General features: G+C 44.0%; 1 protein-coding gene across 8 annotated transcripts in view; it reads right to left on the bottom strand.

Annotated features, from left to right (window-relative positions):
• Positions 1–21,752, bottom strand: part of SCHIP1 (schwannomin interacting protein 1) — a 579,912-nt gene that overhangs the window by 115,712 nt on the left and 442,448 nt on the right. For 2 of the 8 annotated variants that reach the window (XM_047785627.1, XM_047785646.1), the window contains exon 2: positions 14,274–14,975. The exons of 1 other annotated variant lie outside the window; for it this stretch is intronic. In XM_047785627.1, coding sequence (XP_047641583.1) covers positions 14,274–14,975 — 702 coding nt within the window. Of the gene's footprint in view, positions 1–14,273; positions 14,976–15,073; positions 15,392–15,534; positions 15,689–21,752 lie in introns of those variants that run through there. 5 more of the 8 variants (XM_047785654.1, XM_047785610.1, XM_047785637.1 and 2 more) reach the window with 5 other exon arrangements.

The following is a 21,752-nucleotide window of genomic DNA, read 5'->3' as shown; positions in this document are numbered from 1 at the left end:
GACTACCATGGTCCCTTCATAGGAAGGGTTCAATAGCAGTCTCTATTGCAAGGAGGGCTCCTGCTACTGCTGAGGGCCTCAAGTGAGAGCACTAGACTTAAAGTCCCGGGATTGGGGGGCTAGGGAGTGGGGAATCTTGGGCTGAGGTTCCCAGAACATGAGTCAGCCACTTGCAATCGTCCTCCCACCAAAAATCACACACAGCAGCAAAGAGGTAATTCCATAAAAGGAACCTGGGTGCTATTAGGAAGGGTAACTCATGCTGAGTGCAAACCCCACGAACATCCACCACAGGAGGAAGAACCTAAGAATACCAAGGTGGGTGATGTCCACATTTCCATCCTTGAGCACAGCATCTGACAAAATTTCAAGGGAGTATATGAATTGAAGCAGCTAGTCAAAACTTTTTGGTCTAGAGAACACACTGTTTTAACCTGATTACATGGGTTTTGCTGAAAGAAATGTTTGCTTAGTAGAATCATAACCCACACACAGTGAACATGTAATTAGCAAAAGAATTCTGGGAAATTTGAACAAGGCTTAAGAGGAAATCATTGATCCTGTCAGCCAAACCAGGCCACCCAAGACAGAGTATGAGTAACTGGGAAACCCTCCCTATGAGAATTCACTGAGTCATGGGGATATCCTGCTAATTGCTGATAAAACTATGTCTGGAGCCCATGACCAGTTTAGTTTTGAAAGTTCAGATCATTCAATCAGCCAGCAAATACTGAATGCCAATTTCCTTTCCTTTTCCATTTTCACACGTCTCAAACCTCTTTCCTCACCATTTCTAGACTGAAATCTCCCAAACATGTCTCTCATGATTTAGCCCCCTTTTCACATCTAGAGTGGCCTTTGTCCCCCAGGTCACTTACACCTCTTTCTAGCCAGCTGTAACTTACTCCCTTCTGCTGGAACTTTCACACCACATGCTCATAGAGCCATGGCAATTCCACGAGACCTTTAACTTGATTGATTGGTTGTCTTTTTTTTAGGGGCCACATCCAAGGGATATGGAACTCCCAAGCTAGGGGTCGAATTGGAGCTATAGCTGCTGGCCTACGCCACAGCACAGCCACAGCAAAGCCAGATCTGAACCCATGTTCTCATGGATACTAGTCAGGTTCATTATTGCTAAGCCACATGGGAACTCTAGACACTTAACTTTAAAGGAGGAAACTCTGAGGCCAAAAAGCTGACCCCTCATTAAAATACAACAAACAAAAGATCTGGATTTTGGCAAGCCACATAACATTCCAACTTGTGGCTGCCCACAGTCCATGGAAGCAGATGGTGGCTCACAACATAGCCCCTCACTCTGCGCCTTCCTGCTTAGAAGCCCACCCTCGACAGGCCTGAGTGTGCTTCTCTCTTCACCTGCCTCTCCTGTCCCTTGAGGACATATGCTTCCCACAGAGGCAGCTGCAGAGAGTTCCTGTATGGGAGAGACTGAGGGAAGCCCACCTCGTTGAAAGAGGAGCTAGGAGACTTATCTTCAAAATGCATTTACAAAGCAAACACACTAGCAGAATTCTTGTTTGGGTTTCAAGTTCGCCTGGGATGACTTTGTCGGGAGCTGAGGGCCCACAGGGAAACCCAACTCTCCCCTCTCCTTGAGCCTCAGCCTATATGTTATTTATGACCTTTGTTGGGTGGTTTTAGTACAACAGTCTCAATTTTGAAACCTAAAATAAATCCAATTAAAGCCTGCAGTTTAAAAAATCATACTGTGCCAGTGTTCATTTTTTAGTTCTGACAAAGGCACCAGAGTTACATATAACACAATATACTTACTATACATGAACTATTTATTATATTTGAAGAAATATCAGAAAACAAGTATATTTCTCTTAGTAATTATATATACATATATTGTATAAATGTATGTGTAGGTACATATATAGATATATGTTATATACAATGTTAACATCAGAGAAGGCTGATAAAGAATATTCAGAAACTTTCTGTACTATCTTTGTAACATCTCTGCAAATTTAAAGTTATTCCAAAACAAAAAGATTGTTTTTAAAAAAGCTAAGTGACCATTTCCTATTTTTCCAAAGGGAAGTGAATTAAGACTCCAGACTGTCTCATTTGTTTGAAATCTGCTGACTTTGTACTTATTGCCAATATTTTCAAAAGGGAAAAAAAAAAAACAAAAACAAAAAACAACTTCCCAATCTCTATACTTTCAATAGGTCCTCCTAAACTTCATGTAATAACAGCTGCAATTAAATAAAACCTCAATATGATTCAGCAGTATTGAAGTTTAATTGGATTCTACATAAGAAATTTTTATTAGAACTTACCCCTTGGGATTAAATGGTCTCAGATGAGTTTCCAGCAGATAAAAGAACTGAGGCTACATATTCTGCAGTGTGTACGTGTGTGTTTGTGTTTAAGACAACTTGTTCTTAAAGAGCCCTTCCCTTTTCATCCTTCATAAATGAAAATTAAATCACTATACATTCCTCTGAATCCAAATAACAAATCAGTTTTGACCTGCTTTGAAGATGAAAGAGAAAAGTAAATTCTAAGTAACAGAGTGTATATAAAAATAAAATGAAACAGAGGAAGATATATAAGTAAGGTATCTCTTACTTTTTTTCCTCTGGATGTTATTCTTTCAAATTATTTTAAGCACTGAAAGGGGGGATAAGTCAGTAACTAAGACCAACACTCCTTCATGAGTTTTCCTCCTTGAGACATCTCATTTCCAGATTCTTACCAAACCTCTTAGCAAGCCACCTCCACCTCTCCCCACCGCAGCCCTGCCTTATCCCCATTTCAGGTAAGTCATCTAACATGTTTGAGTCTCAGTTATCTCACCTGTAAAATGAAGGGGTTGGGTTAAGTGTGGGATGGAAAACTGGTAGCCAAGGCCATCTCTTGAACCATAAACCTGTTTGTTAGCCCCATAAAATTGTGTTTATTTAAAGCTATTTACAATGCTGGCGTTCTCATTGTGGCTCAGTGGTAATGAATCCAACTAGTATTCATGAGGATGTGGGTTCAATCCCTTGCTCTGCCCAGTGGGTTAAGGATCTGGCATTGCCATGAGCTGTGGTGTAGGTTGCAGACACGGCTCAGACCTAGTGTGGCTGTGGCTGTGGCTGGCAGCTACAGCTCTGATTCAATCCCTAGCCTGGGAATGTCCAGGGCCGCCTTAGTTGCAGCCCTAAAAAGCAAAAAATGTTATTTGCAATGCATTTGGTAGTCAAGATACTCCTCATAAAAAACCTGGCTCTTGGTATCCTCCTGACATATCAGAACTCTGAGACTATGTTTGAGCATAGCAACAAGTCAAGGGTATGAAAAAATGGCTGCCCTTTGGCCCTAGGAGCCATCCTCCAGTTCACCATGGTCCTCCTTCTACCTGGCCCATTGCTCCCATTAGTTACCCTGTGGCCTCAGGAAGCATCTGAATTTGCCACCTTGGCTACAGAGTCAGTTCCAGCTCTAATATTCACATTCTCAGTGTGACTGTTTACTAGATAAAGGAGAGGTTTAATTCGGCTTCCAAGGTGCTGGAATTTCTGCAGGGGTCTTACGTGTTAGTATAAGCACAACCATTATACATTTGCTTGGTTGAGAGTTTTTCTGAATGAAACAAGACAAACAGATCTAATATTGAAATCACTACACCAGAGTCCATTTTCAGAAAAACTTTAGATTACTGCTGCCTAAAGTTGTTCTAGAACAAGATCTTACTTTAAGCGTGATTTGGATCAGATGGTGGGGCCACTGTAGGCTGGATAACAACTCTAACAGGAGATCACTGATTACATAATTTAAGTATTTAAAAAATAAAATCCCAGGGGTCTTCTTTGACTCCTTCCACAACCAATTTTAGAGAGGAAATAAAAAGGACAGAGCACTCAAGATGTTGTTGCTCATAATAAGATGTCACACCAGGTCAAAATGGACCAAAGTTACGTAAGACTGCACAAAGAAAAATTTGTAATTTTTATAAGTGGCATAATTTTTAGCTACCAGTGCCAGGAGGAGAAAAACAGAAGGCTAAGTTGGTTTTGAAACTATTTGAAAACATGTTATTTTTATAGGAGTAGAGATTAGGATTTACGTTCTTTTCTAAGAAGACACTGTGCCAGGTTCCCAGAGGTCCAGACTATTCTTATTTTAGAAAGAAGTTTAAAACTACTCTATCTTTGGGTGGGGAAAAGGGACCCAAGCTATTATGCTGCTAGATTTGACATTTACAATGCCCCAGCATTTCATAACACAGCAGCTTCTCTGTTTTTATTTTTTTGAATGCTCTAACCTCAAATCTAAATTTACAACACTGCTGGAGATCTCAGGAATTATGAGGAAATTACCTCATTCCCTTAAACTTTTTTAGACAGCAAAGTTCTTTCCATATATGGCAAACCCAGAAGGAAATAAAATTGAGTTACAGTGGTTTAGTAGCTGTCATGACTTACCTGTTGTTTTGCTTAGGGCATGTCTACAATCTACTGCCTGGCTAGAAGGCTGGGGAGAGTGCCTGTCTCACCTCTCCATCATCAAATGGTCCATGAGGGAGGCTGACCTGGGGCTCTGGCCACCAGAGGTGCCCAGTACTAGCCACTTTTTTTTTTCTTTTGGCCTCGCCCACACCATGCAGAGGTTCTCAGGCAAGGGATCAAACCCATGCCACAGCAGCGACCCAAGCCACAGTAGTGACAACGCCAGATCCTTAACCTGCTGAGCCACCAAGGAACTCCTGGATGGGCCACTCTCTAATGGTCTCTGAGTTGGTTCTCTGCACAGACAGGTCCCCTGCACAAGAATGAAAGGGGAAACAGAGGTAGGCTGCGAACTGTAGTTGGGGGTGTCCTGGAGAAGGGAGCAATGGGTATGTGCTGCCACGGGGACAAAGACCTACTAGCCTGACTGGTGTGTGTCGGGGAAGTGTTGACAGAAAGTCTGCCTCCTGGTGGTGTGACTGTGAGACTACAGAGATGGTGCTTTGTTCTCTGCCCTTCCTCAAGCACTTGGAAAACAAGCCCCCCTCACCAGGGCATCACCTAGAAAAGCCCAACTGGCATACTTTCTTGATAGAAGATTTTGGTAACATTTTGTGTGGAAAAAACAAAACAAAACAAAACCAAAACCAAAACTCTGTGAATAACTATGACATACATTTCTATGAGGAATAATTTTGAAGGATTAATCATCTCTATTAGGATATGGGTAATAAAACCCTTAAAGTGATGAATTTGCAGAAATCAGCTGCTGACTAATGCACTGTTCCTTGTAATCCATAAAAATTGAAGCTTTTTTGGGTATAATATGCTAATATCCCAAGGAAGATTCACAATCACTTTCATGAGCCATAGATATTAAGGGGAGATGTTGAGAAATGGAAGAAAAAAAAGAGAGGAAAAAGTTGAACATGATATTGCTGATGATGGGTATACTGAAAAGGTCACTCAATTACAAATAAATATAAAATATCTGGATGGAGATACAGGGTATTAGTAAAATGTACAGATAAAAGAGGCAGTTATTAGGAAATCTGATCTATAAAACGAGACTTAAAAAAACTAGTAACTTTTTCACTCTTTAGCAGTAAGCTTTGCTTTAAGTACAACCTCACATCAATTAAACGTAACTAAAAAAATATTTCACAACTACTTGTAAAAAAACCCCATCAACCAGGGGTTGAACAAGCACTGGTCAAGTTCATTCCTATCACCTGGGCATTTCCTAGATTCATCACCTTTTGAATCATATATATTTTAGAGAGAAAATACCATGAAAGTAGGAAAAAAATGGAAATAACCTAAGATGATGCAAATATTGAAAAACAGGTCAGGTGAGAAGATTAAAATTAGGTTAACATATGCATGAATGAAAACACAGAAAGACAAGTGATAAAGACTGGTGACAGAACATGCTTGACATCATTATTTAACAAATATGTAAGGGAAATAACAGAATCATTCACAAATGTGAATAGTAACCCAAACAAACCAAAACAAAGCAAACAAACCAAGAATACTTGAAACAATGAGAACTCTTAAGAATCTGATGAGACTTGGTAAGTGAAGGAGAGCGATGATTACAACTTTCTTGGACTTGTCAAGAAGAATGCTCGATGGCTCAGTTCCACAGAGTTAACTGGGAAACTCAGAAACATCATCCAGGGAGCATGAAAACCCAAACATGTCTCCCTTCCCTGATGTCCATTTGTCTGTTCCTAGTTTTCTTACATATTTCAGTCTAATGGAGACTGTTTTATGGGCTGCTCTTACCTCCACAAATGCCTTTCTTTCTAGTCTTGTCTTAGTTTTGTTATTTTCCTCTTTTTGGCACTTATAACAAATGATTTGTTTAAAACTCTGTCTAGAGAGAACAAAATCTGTTTCCACTTGGGGGTGAGCCACACAGATATCATCTCTCCCAACTTTCTGAATCCAGGTATGGCATCACCTCATAGCCAACAGTCAATGGATAAATTTGTAAATGGAAGTGACATGCAGAACGGTGAACCCTGGCCCTTGCTGTGCCCTCCTCTGTCTCTTAGAACTCAGGTGGCTCCTTGCATGGTCCCCTGATGCCAGTCAGCCCTTGCTCCACGAGAGGAGAGGACTGAGTGTTGCCCAAGGCCAGAAAGGAGGGTGGACAGCCAAAAAAAAAAAAAAAAAAGGTATTTACAGATAGGAAAGGAGAAATGACAGAAAAAGAAAAAAAAAAAATCTGTCAACCCAGGGAAAGCACTGTTCTGTTGGGAGAAATACACACAGTGATGAGCTGATGTCTGCATGGAAGAAAGCAATCCTGTACTTGTATCACAACATGGGTTTTAAAAAAAAGAAAAAGAGAAATAAACAATAAAATGAAACTCTTCCATCAAGTGATAAAAATTAGAATCTACTTCCAGTCTTGAAGCTCTCAAATGATGAGGCTGGAGCCATCCTACAAATAAGTTTTGCAAAGACTTTCAAAAAAGGCAGCAGTAGCTAAAGGTGGTAGAGTTCATTATAGGTGGGAATTGTGAGTCAAGGGACTTGAGGCAGGGCAGACCTGGGCTGAGGAAGTTGGGTGACATATTTAATCTTCATAAATCTGTTTCCTCCTTTGAAAGTGGTGACGGTTTGATGAGATGAGCTCTCAGATCCTTCTTATCTTTAAAATCCTATTACTTTTCTATTAAAAATGCCCAATTTCATAATTGACACTTGAATTTCTACAAAAACTGTGTGCAAAATAATCTTCCAGTCACTGAGAGTATAAAGCATTAAAAGTAGAAAGTATCATTTGTCCTAACAGCTCAAGGAACATAAAGCAGCTAAAGAAAAGCATTTGCAAAGGCCCTTTTTGTTAAAACAAAAACAAAAACTTAGGATGCATTTCAAAAGTAACAAAACAAAGCCATTCATGTCTTCAGGGGCTAAGGTCCAGGGGTAAAAAAAATTTCTCTTTTAAAATACAAATGTGATGTCACAGAGTTTAGATAAACTGTTAGGAAAGGACTTGGAATTACTGCTATAAGCACAAATAAAGTTCATAGTGTAGCAGCTGTGAGCAAATAATGTGAGAAAAAAGAATGTATACATTTGTGTGTAACTGGGTCACCTCGCTGTACAGTAGAAAATTGAGAGAACACTGTAAACCAGCTATAACGGAAAAAATAAAAATCATTATTAAAAAAATTTTTAAACTAAATAGAAAGTTGGTACAAAATACATTAACTAAGCAAGTGTCTATTCCTCAGGAAATGCCTGAGCCTGTATATGTATGTGTTTGAAGGGGGGGCGAGGGATTTACAATAGTTGGGTAGATAAGAAAAGACAATTGAGCATACAAGACAATGTCACTGAGAAGGGCCTGGAACCAGAAACTGACAGGTCTGGTCTGAGTTTTGTCAGCCACAAACCTTTTAAAACCTAAGAATGAGGAAGTGGAATACAAGTGGAGTAAGAAATTCAGAAGAGAGGTTGCTCAGAGCTGAGATGATCGGGTACAGCTTCCCAAGCACGTGGGCCCTGAATCAGGGCAGGCCTTGGGGAAGACGGTGCTGGGCGATTTGGTGGACAGCAGTGTCTGGACCTGCTGCAGAGCAGAGGGCTGAGGCTGGCCTTCCTGAGAGCGAAGTCACTGGCAATGCCAGGCAAAGGACCTGGAGTTGAAAGGGCAGGCTGAGCTAGAAAAGGACGGAGGAGGGTGATGTGATGTTGGTGGTGAGATGTTCAAATAGCAACGAATGTGTGATGAGAGTATCTGCATCCGTTTTTTGGATCTGCACCCAGACAACATTCCTTAGAATGTTCTAAAGGACCAATATGTGCAAACCAATTGATAGGCAAAGATTTCCTTCAGACCAATTACCACATTTTCAAAAGGCTCTTCTATAGTAGGATGAACCATTTGATGATGGCTGAAACACACGAACAGACCCCAGAATCCGTGGTTTACCTGCAACCTAATTTTTTGGAAAAACCCAGCCATATTTCTTTCAAGTCTTGAGTACATGCTAATGGACAGAGCAGCCTTTTCAGCTTAATTTAAACAGAAATCAACATAAATTAGAAAAGCAGACAATGATGGCACTAAATCTTTCAAGTTAAAGGTTGAACCATAGAATATAGTTAGTCCTGGTAATTTTCAGTTATGGCTTCTTTTTTTAAAAAGTGATTTTTAACACTGTCATGTGCTCTCTAAGAGGGGTAAGTCATCACTGCAAACCACTCAGAATGTTTTCACTGTGGTGTCCCAGGCTGACGAATCACATAACTTATAAACTTATAAACTTTCCTATATTTTGTAGGAATAATAAAGACATCTTAATTCGGTCTATAAGAACAGGAATTCATGCAATTTAAACAGAGCCCATGTAACTAAGGAAACAAACTACTCAGCCATTCAAGTTACTTTAGTAGTGTTACTGAGGGAATAGGGGTAGCGGGGCTATAATTCTTACAGAATACTACATTGAAAATAACCTGTAATTAGTACCATTCTAGGAGGAAATGTAGGTAATTTAAAGCTTGCTACTAGTTAATAGTACAAACAAATAAAAAGACAAATTGCTTTCAAGTACTTTGGAAATAACTTCATCAGGAGAATTTGCTTTCAATTAACATGTCAATTACAATTATTCTTATCTTCTCATTAAAGGAGGAAAATGCACCTGTCACAGGCAGTGAAAAATAATAAAACTGCAATTAAAATGTGTCAGGTCTACCACTAGAACTCTTCTTTAATTTAAAAAAATGATTCCTTTCCTTTTTTTGAACAATGGGTGAATGGTTTTGGTTGGGTATAAGATGTGACCCTGGTACTTTAATGTTGTTTTCTCTTGAGAGAGGGAAGCAGTCACTCCAGTCACCTAAAGAGACATGGCCTGCAAGTCCCCAAGGACACAGACGGAACAGAGCAAATGGTGGAGAGGAAGCCAACATCAAATGGTATAACTCCTTTGGAAAAGAGGCAACCTCTTAAACACACCTATATGATCCAACCATTTCGCTCTTAGGTATTTTCTCAAGAGAAATGAAAAATATGTTCATACAAAGACTTGTATATGAATGTTTATAACACTTCTATTTGTAATAGGCAAAAACTAGAAATGACCCAAAGGTCCATCAACTGGAGAATAGGGTAAATCCATAAAAATGGAACTCTATTCAGCAATAAAAGGGAATGACCTATTGACATACACAATAACGCAGCTGAATCACAAAATAATTATGTGTTGAAAGATGCCAGACAAAAAATGAGTACGTATCACATGATTCCACTTCCATTAGTTTTAGAAAATGCAAGCTAACTTTTAGTGAGAGAAATAAGATCAGTAGTTGACAAAGGACAGGATGGGGGGATTACGAAGGGTTACAAGGATAGTTCTGGGGGTAAGGAATACTTACACTTCATTTAGGAAGAGGAGTATGTTGAAGCATTGGGCACTCCCCACCCGACGTGGTGATGGGGAGGCAGAAGAATGATACTGTGACAAACTAAGATCCTGGAGAAACAGGAGAAAGAGAAGCCCATCTGCTTGGGGCTGTGCTCAGAAGAGAGAAATGGGAAGAGAAGCTCCAGTTTTCCCTAAGAATTGTCCATGTCAATTTCCACAGAGTAGGCAGAGAGAGGAGAATCTTGAATGAATGTAAACATATGGCGGTAGGACTCAACTTGCTACCCTAGTTCGAGAACTCACTCCTAGATTGTGTGGCCCTTGAGTTTACCAGGTGTGTTCACACACCTGAGGTGATGCCAGCCTTGGGCAGGACCATGAGAAACACAGGGACACCGGAAGAGAAGGAAGGGGCTGGCCAACTGGAAGGCTCTTCTGGGAGTAGTTCTGGTTGTTGGGCAGAACCTCTCCCCTCACCATGGGAGAGCGTCAGGCATTTGTGCAGCCATAGGGGAGCTCCTGCGATGAGGCAGTAGATAAAGGAACCTTGCTGCCCTCAAGGTGAGGGGTTGGGACACTGAGGAGGAAGCTGGCTGCCTGAAGCGATGCAGGTTTGTGGTGGAGCTGGGGTTCTGAAAAGAGTGCAGGAAGTCAGGTCACCAGAATGCTTCTTCAAGACTCCCCAGACATCTGCGGCTCTGACACCGGACACAGGGAACATCCAAACTCATCCCCTCTACTGGCACCAATGGAGTGATTGGCTGCTTAAAACTTTCCCAAAACAAAGGTCAGCCCTAGGTTTTAAATCCTACCTAAATGTGTGTTTTTAAATTTGTCTCTAAATCTTCCCTTGATTAGAGACAGCTGATGGTCAACACATTTTTGAGACCTCAGTCCTTTATTCTGAGGTCCTGAGTATATCACTATAGCCCAGAGGAGGAAAGGAGCACTGGACCGGGGGAGGGGCCTCAAGTCTGACCTGCTTTGCTTGGTGGAACTCAATGTTATTCCATTCAAACTGGACCAAATCCCGTCTGTGAGAAGAGACTGATAAAGTCATGGGATTTTGATTATTTCCTGGTTTCCTTCTGTCCTTAACACTGAGGAAATGCAAGAGAGGACCTGTCACTCGGGAAGCCTTTAAATTATTTCAGGAAGGTGGAAGCTCTTTCCTTTTCTTTTATTTCAACAAATTTTAAGCATCAAAAGGAAACAACCTAATCTGGCATCAAAAGAATGGACAACACCCCTTACATAGTTTTCTTATTGGGATCTTTGGCAAATTGCTTAACCTCTCTGGGCCTCAATTTTCTGAACTGTACAATAAGGGGGCTGGCTTAGGTCTGGGGTTGGTGAGTCTCTTTAAAAAGTTTTTTATTACAGTATAGTTGATTTCCAATGTTGTGCCCATTTCTGCTGTTTGGCAAAGTGACCCAAGCATACGGTATACATTCTGTATACATTCTTTTTCTTATATTATCTTCCATCATGTTCTATCCCAAGAGATTGGATATAATTTCCTACGCTGTGCAGTAGGGTCTCATTGCTTATCCATTCTAAATATAATAGATTGCATCTACTAATCCCATACTCACCATCCATCCCAATGTGAGTCTTATAAATACTTCATTCATTCATTCATTCAATATTTGAGAACCTACTACTTCTTAGACACTATCGCAGGTAGCAGGTTACAGCAATTAACAATGCAGGTGAGACCCCTGCACTCCAAAGCAATTGTAGAGACCGGGAATGAAGGAGAATGGAACAAGGTAATGTCAAGTGATACACACTAAGAAAATACACAGAGTGCCTGGGAGGTAGGGAGGGGGAGTGCCTTACTCTGCATTAGGGAGGGTGGTTAGGGACAGCCTCTTAGAGGAGGTGAGTTGAGCACAGTCTGGAATGATGAAGATTCTACACAGAGGTAACAGCACAGGCCAAAGCAGCAAGGCAGACCTGTGGGTCTCCTCACAGGTGAAGAAGATGTACCCCTCTTTTCAATTTTATACCCCTCTTCCCAGTACTATGTATTAATTTCACATAAATGTATTTATATACAACTTTTTCAAGGAAGAGCAAAAACATCCTTCGATTTGAGCAAGTCCTTCAAGACTGGCCTCCTATACCAACTCCTTTGCTACTCTTAAGCTTCTGTCCTTATGAGATAAATTCTCACACTTATTCCAGGATCAAACAGGATTTTAATCAGTGTTTTCCAAACTTTTATGACAGCGACCTACAGTGAGAAATAAATCTTACACTGTGACCCAGTGTCTACATAAAACTGAAACACAACTTTAAAAAAAAACAATCTTATTGTGACTGCCTGCAACACACTATATAGAATATTGTTTTATTTCATTTAAAAAAAAGCGATAAAGTGATTTCAGAGAATTTATAGTCTGAAAAAACACTATCCTAAACCAACATTGGCTAGTAATTTTGTTCGAATACAAACCAAAAATGGAAAAGTTCAATATTAAACAACCTCAAAGGCCACTTCCCCCTCGTGTTTTTTTTCCTGTACACACATTTGCTTTAAAGCATTGGAACTCAAGTTGCTGTGTGACTTGTGAAGGAAGTGCCTGGAGGGGACATTTCCAGGAGGGCTGGGGAAGGAGGGAAGGGGGAACCCACAGGTGCTAACTGCTCACTAGGTGAGGAGACACTCAAAGTCAGAGATTATCCAAGAAAGAAAAAAATCTTTACAATAACAAGAAAGAAGAGGTGTGTGCTGGGGGAGGCAGGTCTGTTAGGTAAGCCATTAAATTTTAAGTTCCTAGAGGGGAGTCAGTCTGCACTCCTACCTTGCTCTCCAAGATTCAAGGCCTACAAGGACAGATGTGTAACTGCAGCCCTGAGAATTTAGCACATGGTACATAGGTGCTCAAGAACATTTTGTTTAATAACTTTTGAATAATGGAGTTCACGGTCATCATTAAACGCTAACTTTGCATGTATACCCAATCATTACATTTTCCTAGAATGTATAATGTCATGCCATAGTAAACAATACTAGTTTATCTTCAAGTCATTGTTTTAAATCCAGGGAATTTAACCAGGTATTTTTCTCAGCACTAAGTGGAAAAGGGTATTTTGAATTGCAAGGTATGAGAGAACATTGGCTGTAATGGAAAGATTCCGTGTCTGTTAGTGGCCATAGTAAACAGCTGGGATTAAAAGGAGTGTGTTAATTTAATAGATAGTTTCTCAAGGGAGACTAACCAGTGGGCTCTGTCAGCCAATTTCTCTGTGAAATGCAGTTACTATCCTTGCCCCTGAAGTCAGAAGTGCATGCTCCCAATTTCCAGTAGCCCCCGGCTCTGGAGCCAAAAAATTACACCTACAAGCAAGCATTCTCCCACACTGCCACACAGCTGCCACTCACAGAAAGCAGCTCATTTAAACTGTGTGCCCTTCAGCCCCATTTAAGACCGTCATTAATGATTTTAAATTACAACTGTTGCTTTATCTCAAAACAGTGATAAACAGCGGAACTACAATCATGGTGCTTTTAAGTCATTTATCTGCTCTCCTCTCAAGGCCAAAAAAAGATGTTGAGACAAGTGTGAATCTGCCAGAGATTCTTACAGATGTAGCCCTCCTTCCCTCCCTCTCTCTTTTCCTTTTCCACTCCAGCACCCTTCCCTCTCTGGGTTTCCTGAACTGAGGCAGAAGCCTCTGGTAAGGAACCGCAAGTGGCTCCTTATCAAAACAAGGAGGGATTCACAGGAGAGGGAGTGAAATCAGCGGGCAGAAGAAAGAATCACTCCTTCACCCTAGCAGGTCAATTCATCCTACCCTCAGGTCAACAGTAGGTCAAGTTTCAGAAACGGAAAAAGTCTTGGTGGAGGGTGATCGATCCATTCAAATTCAGGAGCATCCGCTTAAAAGCAAGAGGGAACAGTCCCTCCTGCCTCACCGGAGGTGTGGACAGGAGAATGCGTGCTTGTGCGCAGGGATATCCTATATATGGGCGAGACGTTAGTGGCAACGGTGGGAGACCCACTACTGTTGACAAAGCCACAACTATTACGACTTGAAATATCACCCGCGGGGCACCCACTTCGGTGCCAGAATTTTCCCTGATTTATTTTCAGGCCGGTGAGTCACAACCTCGTCTCATAAGTAATTCCATTAAAATGAGTCGCTGGTTCCACTAACCCGACTTTCCGCTGCCCTCTGGCTGCCGCTCCCTCCTCTCCGCCTATCCTGAAAACCCAGACAGCTCAGAGATTAAGCAGCCGTACCCCAGGGGAGAAGGCAGGCTCTCCCGCCCGGCCCCCACCCTCCCGGCAGGATGAATGGGGCCGCAGGAGCGCGGGAGCGCGGGGAGGGCGCGTGCGGACCGTGCGCTGGGTGTGTACGCGTGTGCGCGCGTGAGCACGCACCCCGGCCAACTTACGCAGGTGGAGTTGGTCCTCGCCTGGCCCTGGTTCCGCACCTCCTGCTCCCGGAACTGCAACCCAGCCAGATGCTTCTCCAGCGCCTCCCAGTCCATAGGGGGCACTGGGGGCTCCTCCGGGACACAGGTCCCGCTGTCCGTGGGCTGAGGGCACAGGCCACCGACCGCCGGGCTCCGGCCGCCGCGCCGGCCCCCAGCCGGCTGAGGCTTCTGGACCATCCGGCGGGGGGGCCGGGAACCACCCGGCCGACTGGCCACCACCACGTTGCCATTGTGCCTGAGGTCCTGGGGGTCGTGCGGGTGGAGGTTGCCATTGGGCACGGGGGGTGGCATGGCGGTGGTGGCGCCTCTGCCCCCGCCGCCGCCGCCGCTGCGGGCCCTGGCGCTCACGTCCCCCGGTTCCCGGGCCGGACAGCGGTCATCCCGGTATCCTCGCTCGTCGCGCTCGTCCTCCTCTTCCTTCTCCTCCCCGTCCTCCTCCGGCGCCCACTCATTAATCACCTTCTTCTGGTAGACCGGGAAGGGCTCCTCATAGTCCTCCAGGGCAGACACCAAGTCCAGGCTGCCCCCCGGCGACGACGAGGATTTGCACTCGGAGCAAGGGGTCACTTTGGTGGAGTTGGACTGTGAACTGGCGCGGCTGCTGCTGCTGCTGCTGCTGCCGGCGTCACTGCCTAGATCCATCCCATCCTCTCGGTAATCCTGGGGGGAGGAGGCAGAGAGAGTGAGCCGCCGGGCCCAGCCAGCTCTAGCCGCCCGCCGCCCGCCGCGAACGCCCCGGCCCAGTACCCCGCGCCCACCTGGCTGGAGGTGCGCCCCCCAAGGAGGCCGGGGTGTAGGAGCCGGCACGAGTCTGAGGCTTCCCTCATCCCATCCCTCCCCTGCGACAACAAGACTTCCTCCGGGTAACTAACCCTCAAATCAGCAAAGGGGGTGCCCAGCCACCCACGCTCAGACTTTCCGTAAGAGGGACCCCGGGGCGCGCATGGACTTTGTTTTAACCATTTTGCGCGGGGCGCGCCCCTGCACCCACCCCCAAGGATTCTCCGAGAACCAGACACTTTCTCAGAGAATTATAATTCCCTCAGGGCGGGGACTGAGAAGAGTGGGCGGCTACTAAATTCGCACCTCGCGCTGGGCTGGGAGACCACCCCCACTCGGCCCCGCCCCGCCCCCGCCGGCTGCTGGGAGCCCAGCTCCGCTAGCAAGCTGAGCTTTACTTTCTAAGGAACGGAAGGCAGCTCTGAGGTCTCACTCCCACCTCCGCGCCTCTCGGGCCAGCCCCTCCTCGGCTGGCCTGAAGGCTCAGGGTGGGGTTGGGGGGACACTCTTGGCTCCCACCGGGCGAGGTGGCTCCGCCACCCCCAAAGGTGAGCCAGGCCGGGGAACGGCGGCAGTTGCTGCAGGCGCCGCCGCCGCCCTGGGGGAGGGAGGACGCGCCCTCCTGGCGCGGAGCGGGTCCCGCCACGGAGCATGCCCAGAGGCTGCCGGGCGCGGCGCAGTCCGCTGTCCCCGCTTTCTCGGCTGCAGGCTGGGGCGGGAGGCCGGACAGGGTTAGGGCTGGAGAGGCCGGAAAAAGGCCCGAGGGAAGGGTGTTCGGAGCTTCAGGAGGTCAGACCAGTCACTTAGGGGCGGCATCCCGGGAAGGGTGGTGAATTTTAACCCCCAGACACACATATTTCCTGGGCGCGCCTCAAGCCCTCTCTGCGGCGCTCATTACCCCGCCTAAACCTCCCGGCTCCCCAAAGCACAGGCCGGGTGCTTCCTAAACCCACGCGGAAGTCCCCGAGTGACCCCTTGCGGGACCTGCCTACCCACCAACATGCACACATACACAAGCCCGTGTGGGAGCGCGAGTGACGTGTCCTCAATGATCATGCACCATCACTTCCCTTCCATCTTCCTCCTCGCCGCTTCCTCTCCCTCCACCCCCCAGCTCCAGCCGCCTGGCCTGGCCGGCTCTCCCTTCTAAGTTCAGGCTGTGTGTGGAACCTGTTGCTTTAGCTCCAATTTTCTTTCCCCTGGCGGGTATATGGCACGTGCTGAGACGGACCTGTTAGAGGTGCATGTATGGGAAGTGGAGGGTTAAGTGTGAGATGGGAATGCTATCTGGCATGGAGGTGGGGAATCTGTTCTAAAGGTTTGGGTGAGCCTCCAAAGTCCCCTTTGGCCACCTCCAGTCAAGGGGACATTAAAGGAGGGGAAGAGGTGGGGTCAGGTCACATGTTTCTGGCACTGGCTTGGCTTCCTTAAATTTTTCAGGAAACAGAGTCAAAGAAACACAGTGACTTCCAAAACACAACCACTGGAGTTCCTGTCATGGCTCAGGGGTAACGAATCTGACTAGTATCCATGAGGACACAGGTTCGATCCCTGGCCTCGTTCAGTGGGTTAAGGATCCAGTGTTGCCATGAGCTGTGGCATAGGTCGCAGTCAGGGGTGGGATTTGGTATTGCTGTGGCATAGGATTCAACCCTAGCCTGGGAACCTTCATAGGCCTTGGGTGCGTCCCTAAAAAGACAATAACAAAACAAAACAAACCCCCACAACAACTGCCTTAGTTTGGCATCTCATCCTTTTTAGGAACAAGTCTCCACGAAGTGAAAAATACCAACACTTGGAAAACTGAGAAGGGTCACAGAGCACTTTTTAAGACCTTCCAGTGAAATAAGACCTTCCAACTCTAGGGAAATAGGAAATGCCCTCATCACTGTTTATGAAAAACAGCACTTAGAACTTAAATGTTCTCCTACACACACAAAAAAAGATAAACATGTGAGGTGATGGATGTAACTGGATGGGAGGAACCCTTTCACAACATTTATATAGTTATATATAAAACCACCATCGTGTGCACTTTAAATATCTTATAATTTGTATGTCAATTTTATCTCAATAATGCAGAAACAATTTTTGTTTTGTTTTGTTTTTTTTTAAAGTCAGTGCTTACTTGTGCTGTAGATTGAGGAAAACCAGTTTCCCTGAATTTCCAGATTTGGGCCTGTTACTAATTATTAACAGTGAATTGGAGTCTGGACCAGGCCACTGCCCTGGCTTGGCACCCTCCTGATGGAGGAACAGGGGAATGCTTGGAATTCTTTAGTAGGGAGTGGCTGCCACCCTGATATTTCTTCTAGGTCCTAATTGGGAGAGACACTTTGTTTAAGTGATTTCAGCAAAGTACAACTCTTTCCTCTCTTAGGTAGGCCTGTGCCAGTGAAGATAAACTAATCTTTTAACTTGTCTGGAAGCAGCTATCTTATGAATAACAGGAAAAAGGGCCTTCTAGTCTGGCCCCTTTACAGCTTTTCTGTAAAACAAGACTGACTATAACTTAAAATGTCTTTCATGGCAGCATCTGTAAACAGCCTGCCTCGTGCTCCAAATATGGTTTGATTTTGAAGTTGCTGTGGAGCCCTGGGTCAGCTGGCTGCCCTCTCTATGGAGTGGAGGTGGCTCTATGAGTGTTCAAAGATGTGGGTAGAAAGCGTTGTGTGCTGAGAACTGATCAGCTGCTTTTCAAGTTGCCATGTGACTTGGCAAGGCTTAGGTCAGAAAAAAAAAAAAAAAAAAAAAACAGCTCCCTGCTCTGGCAAAACACAGGTAGACAAGTATAGATCAACTGGGGTGATAAGGGAGAGTTGTGGTCTCTGTCCAATTTTCAAGCATCAGGACCACCTCAGCCCATCCAGACTCCCTCCAGGGCTCCGGCTCGGCCCCCTGCTGCTCAGATGGTCTGTGTTCAGGGAATGCAAAATGAGGCCTTAGAAAAAACATTTGGAAGGTAAATCCACTGCCAAAAATGCATGGTATTTCAAAGCCAAATAGAACATCTTTGAATTATCTGTCCTTTTAAATTATTTTCTGACCAGATAGTCTGGCTCAGATGGGAAAGTACCAGGTTTCCTTTTTTTCTTTTCTCTTCATGTAAGGTGCCTGGCTAGTGCAGTTTGCATTCTGTCTCCAGTCTTCCATCTCTTGCCAAGAACCATCCCACTTTGAAACAGGAAGCCCTGCCAATTGCTAGGCCAGCAACATATCTACTGATATGTCCAGCGGGATGGAGAGATGATTTGCAAAGTGATTGAAAGGCCCTGTCTTCCTGTTTACAGGAACAGTTCCTCAAGTCAGGGGCTTGGGGCTTATAGAGTTAGATTTGTCCCCTGCAACCTCTGTAAATTAGATCTCAGAGATGTGAGTCAGGTGGGTGTCATCCCAGACAACCACCTTCCCCCATCAATCATGAGGGCCCTGTCCCTCTCCATACCTATAGCCCCTGCCACCCTAGTCTAGACAACTGTGTTCTGAAATTACTAAACAGTCTCCCTACTATCTCTGCCCATTCTCTGCAAGAAGCCAGAGTACCTTTCTAAAATTCAGATCTCAGCAAGTCTCTCCTGGCTTTGTTATCCACCTCCCACCCGCCCCCAACCCCACCTGGCCCCAAGGTTCCTCATGGCCCTTAAAAAAGCTGCTTTCTCCCCAGTCTCCCCCAACTTCTTTCTGTTAAGTTCTACTCCTCCTATAAGTCTCAGTTTCAGTGTCACTTCCTCTAGAACGGCTTCCTTGATTCTACCTGAGTGAAGGAGATCAAGTGACTTTCCCATATTGAGGTTGCTATTTAACTCTTATCTTCTTTACTAGACTTAAGATATCCATTTTATATCAAGATCCAGGCCACACCTACATATAAAAATATCAAAAAGTTTCATAAAACTCTTATGTTGTAAAATCCTAACTCATTTAAATGAATGAATGTGGTCACACTTCACCATTGACTTTACAACCCTTAAATGGGTCAGGGTTCCTAGTGTGAAAAAATACTCTAAATGAAGCATGGCGCCATTTTTATCTTGTTCAAGGTAATTAGAATGGAATAGGAACTTGATCCATATTGTTGCTGGAATGATTCCTAGTAATATTTAATTCATTTAATTCTCAAAGACCCTATAAAGAAACTCCATCTAAAGGTGAGGAAGCTAAAGACAGTAAGGGTAAGTAACTTGCCTAATGTTAAAAGCTGAAAAGCCAGGTGGCAGAATCAGGATTTGAACCCAGTTTGCTGGGGTTTGGGATCCTTGCTCTTAGTCACTGAGCTAAGGACTCAGCAGCCCTTGGTCCAGGTGTATATAGATGAATTGACTAAGCAAAAATGTCAGAAAGAGTCTCTTTGCAGCAACCTCAGATGAGTTCTCTGTGTCTTGCCCTGTAGAGGCTCCTTGGGCAGTATTTATGTCTATGCAGAGGAAAAGGCAGCTGGCAAGAGCAGCTGTTCCCCTCTGCTCACATGTGCTCCAGTCAACCTCCTCAACTATCACTAAGTTCAGCAATAATCAGCATTGTTTAAAGGAAGAGAAGAGACACCTCAGAAAATGAATTTCACATTGACATGAACTACATGCTTTCGGTTCCCCCCAAAACAAATCCTTTATTAAGGTAGCCACCCTGAGATTGGGGTTTTCATTTTGATAGGGATAAAGCTGGAGGAGGAAGGGGAGTTGGACTAAAGTCCTTTTTGTTTGTTTCAAGTGGATAGGAAACTAGAATAATACTCAAAGGGTAGGGATGAGATCATCTTCCTTAGGGGTCAGTGCAATTTATAGGATTTTAATCTGTAAAGGCAATATTTGAGAAAAGACACGACTGAAATATTTAAATTGTAAGGACTAAGAATAGGTGGGGAAAAGATTTATTTGCAAAATTCCCAAACTAATTCTGAAGTTATTAGCCCTAACACTGAACCTGCTCTAAGTTGTGGCATTTAGAGTAATAAAGAAATGGCTGGCAAAGGGGTTTGCATTTTATCTTTATTATATGAATTATATGCAAGTCACATGCAGTACACAGATGCTCTCCTATTTCATCACCTGAGTGCAGCTACGTGGGAATATTTAACAGCACTGTGGGGGTGAAGTGTCCTGGATAGAGAACATCTGGGCTTTGTTTCCAGCCCTGTCTCTAACCACCTTTGTGACCTCAGTTTCCTCATGAAGGGGGCAGGATGGACTACATGATCACGGTATTAAGAAGATGGTAAGAATTAACTGAATAAATGAATAAGTAAATGCACTAAAAGGCTTCTGATTTAAATACCCTTTGGAAATATCTCTGCATCATTTTGCCTTTCTCCTTCTTGGGAGATATAAAGTTGGTTCTTCCACTAATTCAAAACCAATGTCTGTCTCCCTTTGGTAGGTTGAACACATGATGTTTCTCCTTTATTTCTGTACAGCAAATGGATTAATCTTATTAGTCTGTATAGATATTTTGGAGATGGATCCTCTACACACCTAAAATAGTTTTTTTTCTTTCCTTCATTTATAGAGCTGTACTTTAATGAAAAACAAAAACAAAAAACTGTTTAAAAACATTAATATCTGAAATATTTTGATTCTCTAGCAAATCATGAGATTGCATTTATTTCTTACATGTTCCTCAATAAAAATGAAATGGCAAAATCTGGGCAAAACTCAGCCCTTAAAAGATAGCTCCAATGACCTATTTTCTAAACCTGAAACCAGGACACTTGTCTTGACGAATGCTACAGCGCTTACAGAAACTAGGTGAATGCATGTTTTAAATGAAGATTACCCTGAAAAATCTGTAGGCACTGGTGAAGAAAGCAACTCTAGCTGCCACAGAGGGACAGTATCTTTATCAGAGAAAAGTCACAAAGAGGGTGTTAGTGAGGACCTTAGCATATGGCCACACAGACTGTACCCTATATAGTGCCAGGAGGATTGTGACCTGCACCACATGTCCCTGCCAGGAGGGGCCATTTGGCAGCATTTGCATAGATGGCAATGTAAATGACACCCCCTGGAGTTGTTCAGTGCACAACAGTACATGTAGGCTCTACTGGGAATTCCATTGGGAGGAAACTGGTTCTCCATTGACAAGATTACAAGAGAAAGCATTGCTGCTATTATTTCCCTAATCAAGTCATACCTCAGATTGGATGGCACTGACATGGATTCAACTGGTCTGAACCCTCCAGTCTTTCTTTATCCAGAAGTTTTCTGTCATCAGTTCCTACTTTCTTTAAGTTCCCAGCAATTCTTGAAAATGCAAGTCTGTAAGCAACTGGGAATTTATTTATTGAGCTTTGTTGAAGGGGATACATTATACAAAAGGGCATTTAGGAAAAGATGGGAAAATTTGTGGACACACTGCATGAGCTCAGGGGAGCATAAAAGTGATGGACACCGAAGCCCCTGTGCACTTTACCCAATGCAGGACGCAGTGCCTCAGAAATTACTGCCTTGGACTTTGATGTGTTACGCTTGTCAAAGAGGAACATCCTCGCAGGACAATCTGGGAAGTGAAAACTTCATTCTGGTCAGTTTTTGGCATAACTTTGGAAGCACTATCAAACTGGAAAAGAGCTGCTGGCATTGTCAATGCAATGTGGGCAGGAGAAGAGCCTTTGAGAGTGAAGAAGGAGGCAGTAAGGTGGGATAGGAGAGAACCCTTCCAAGA

This window comes from Phacochoerus africanus, chromosome 1 (genome assembly GCF_016906955.1).
Source record: "Phacochoerus africanus isolate WHEZ1 chromosome 1, ROS_Pafr_v1, whole genome shotgun sequence".
NCBI classification, from domain to species: Eukaryota; Metazoa; Chordata; class Mammalia; order Artiodactyla; family Suidae; genus Phacochoerus; species Phacochoerus africanus.
The sequence above is the reverse complement of the archived record's forward strand: the minus strand, read 5'-3'. Positions and strand labels throughout refer to the sequence as shown.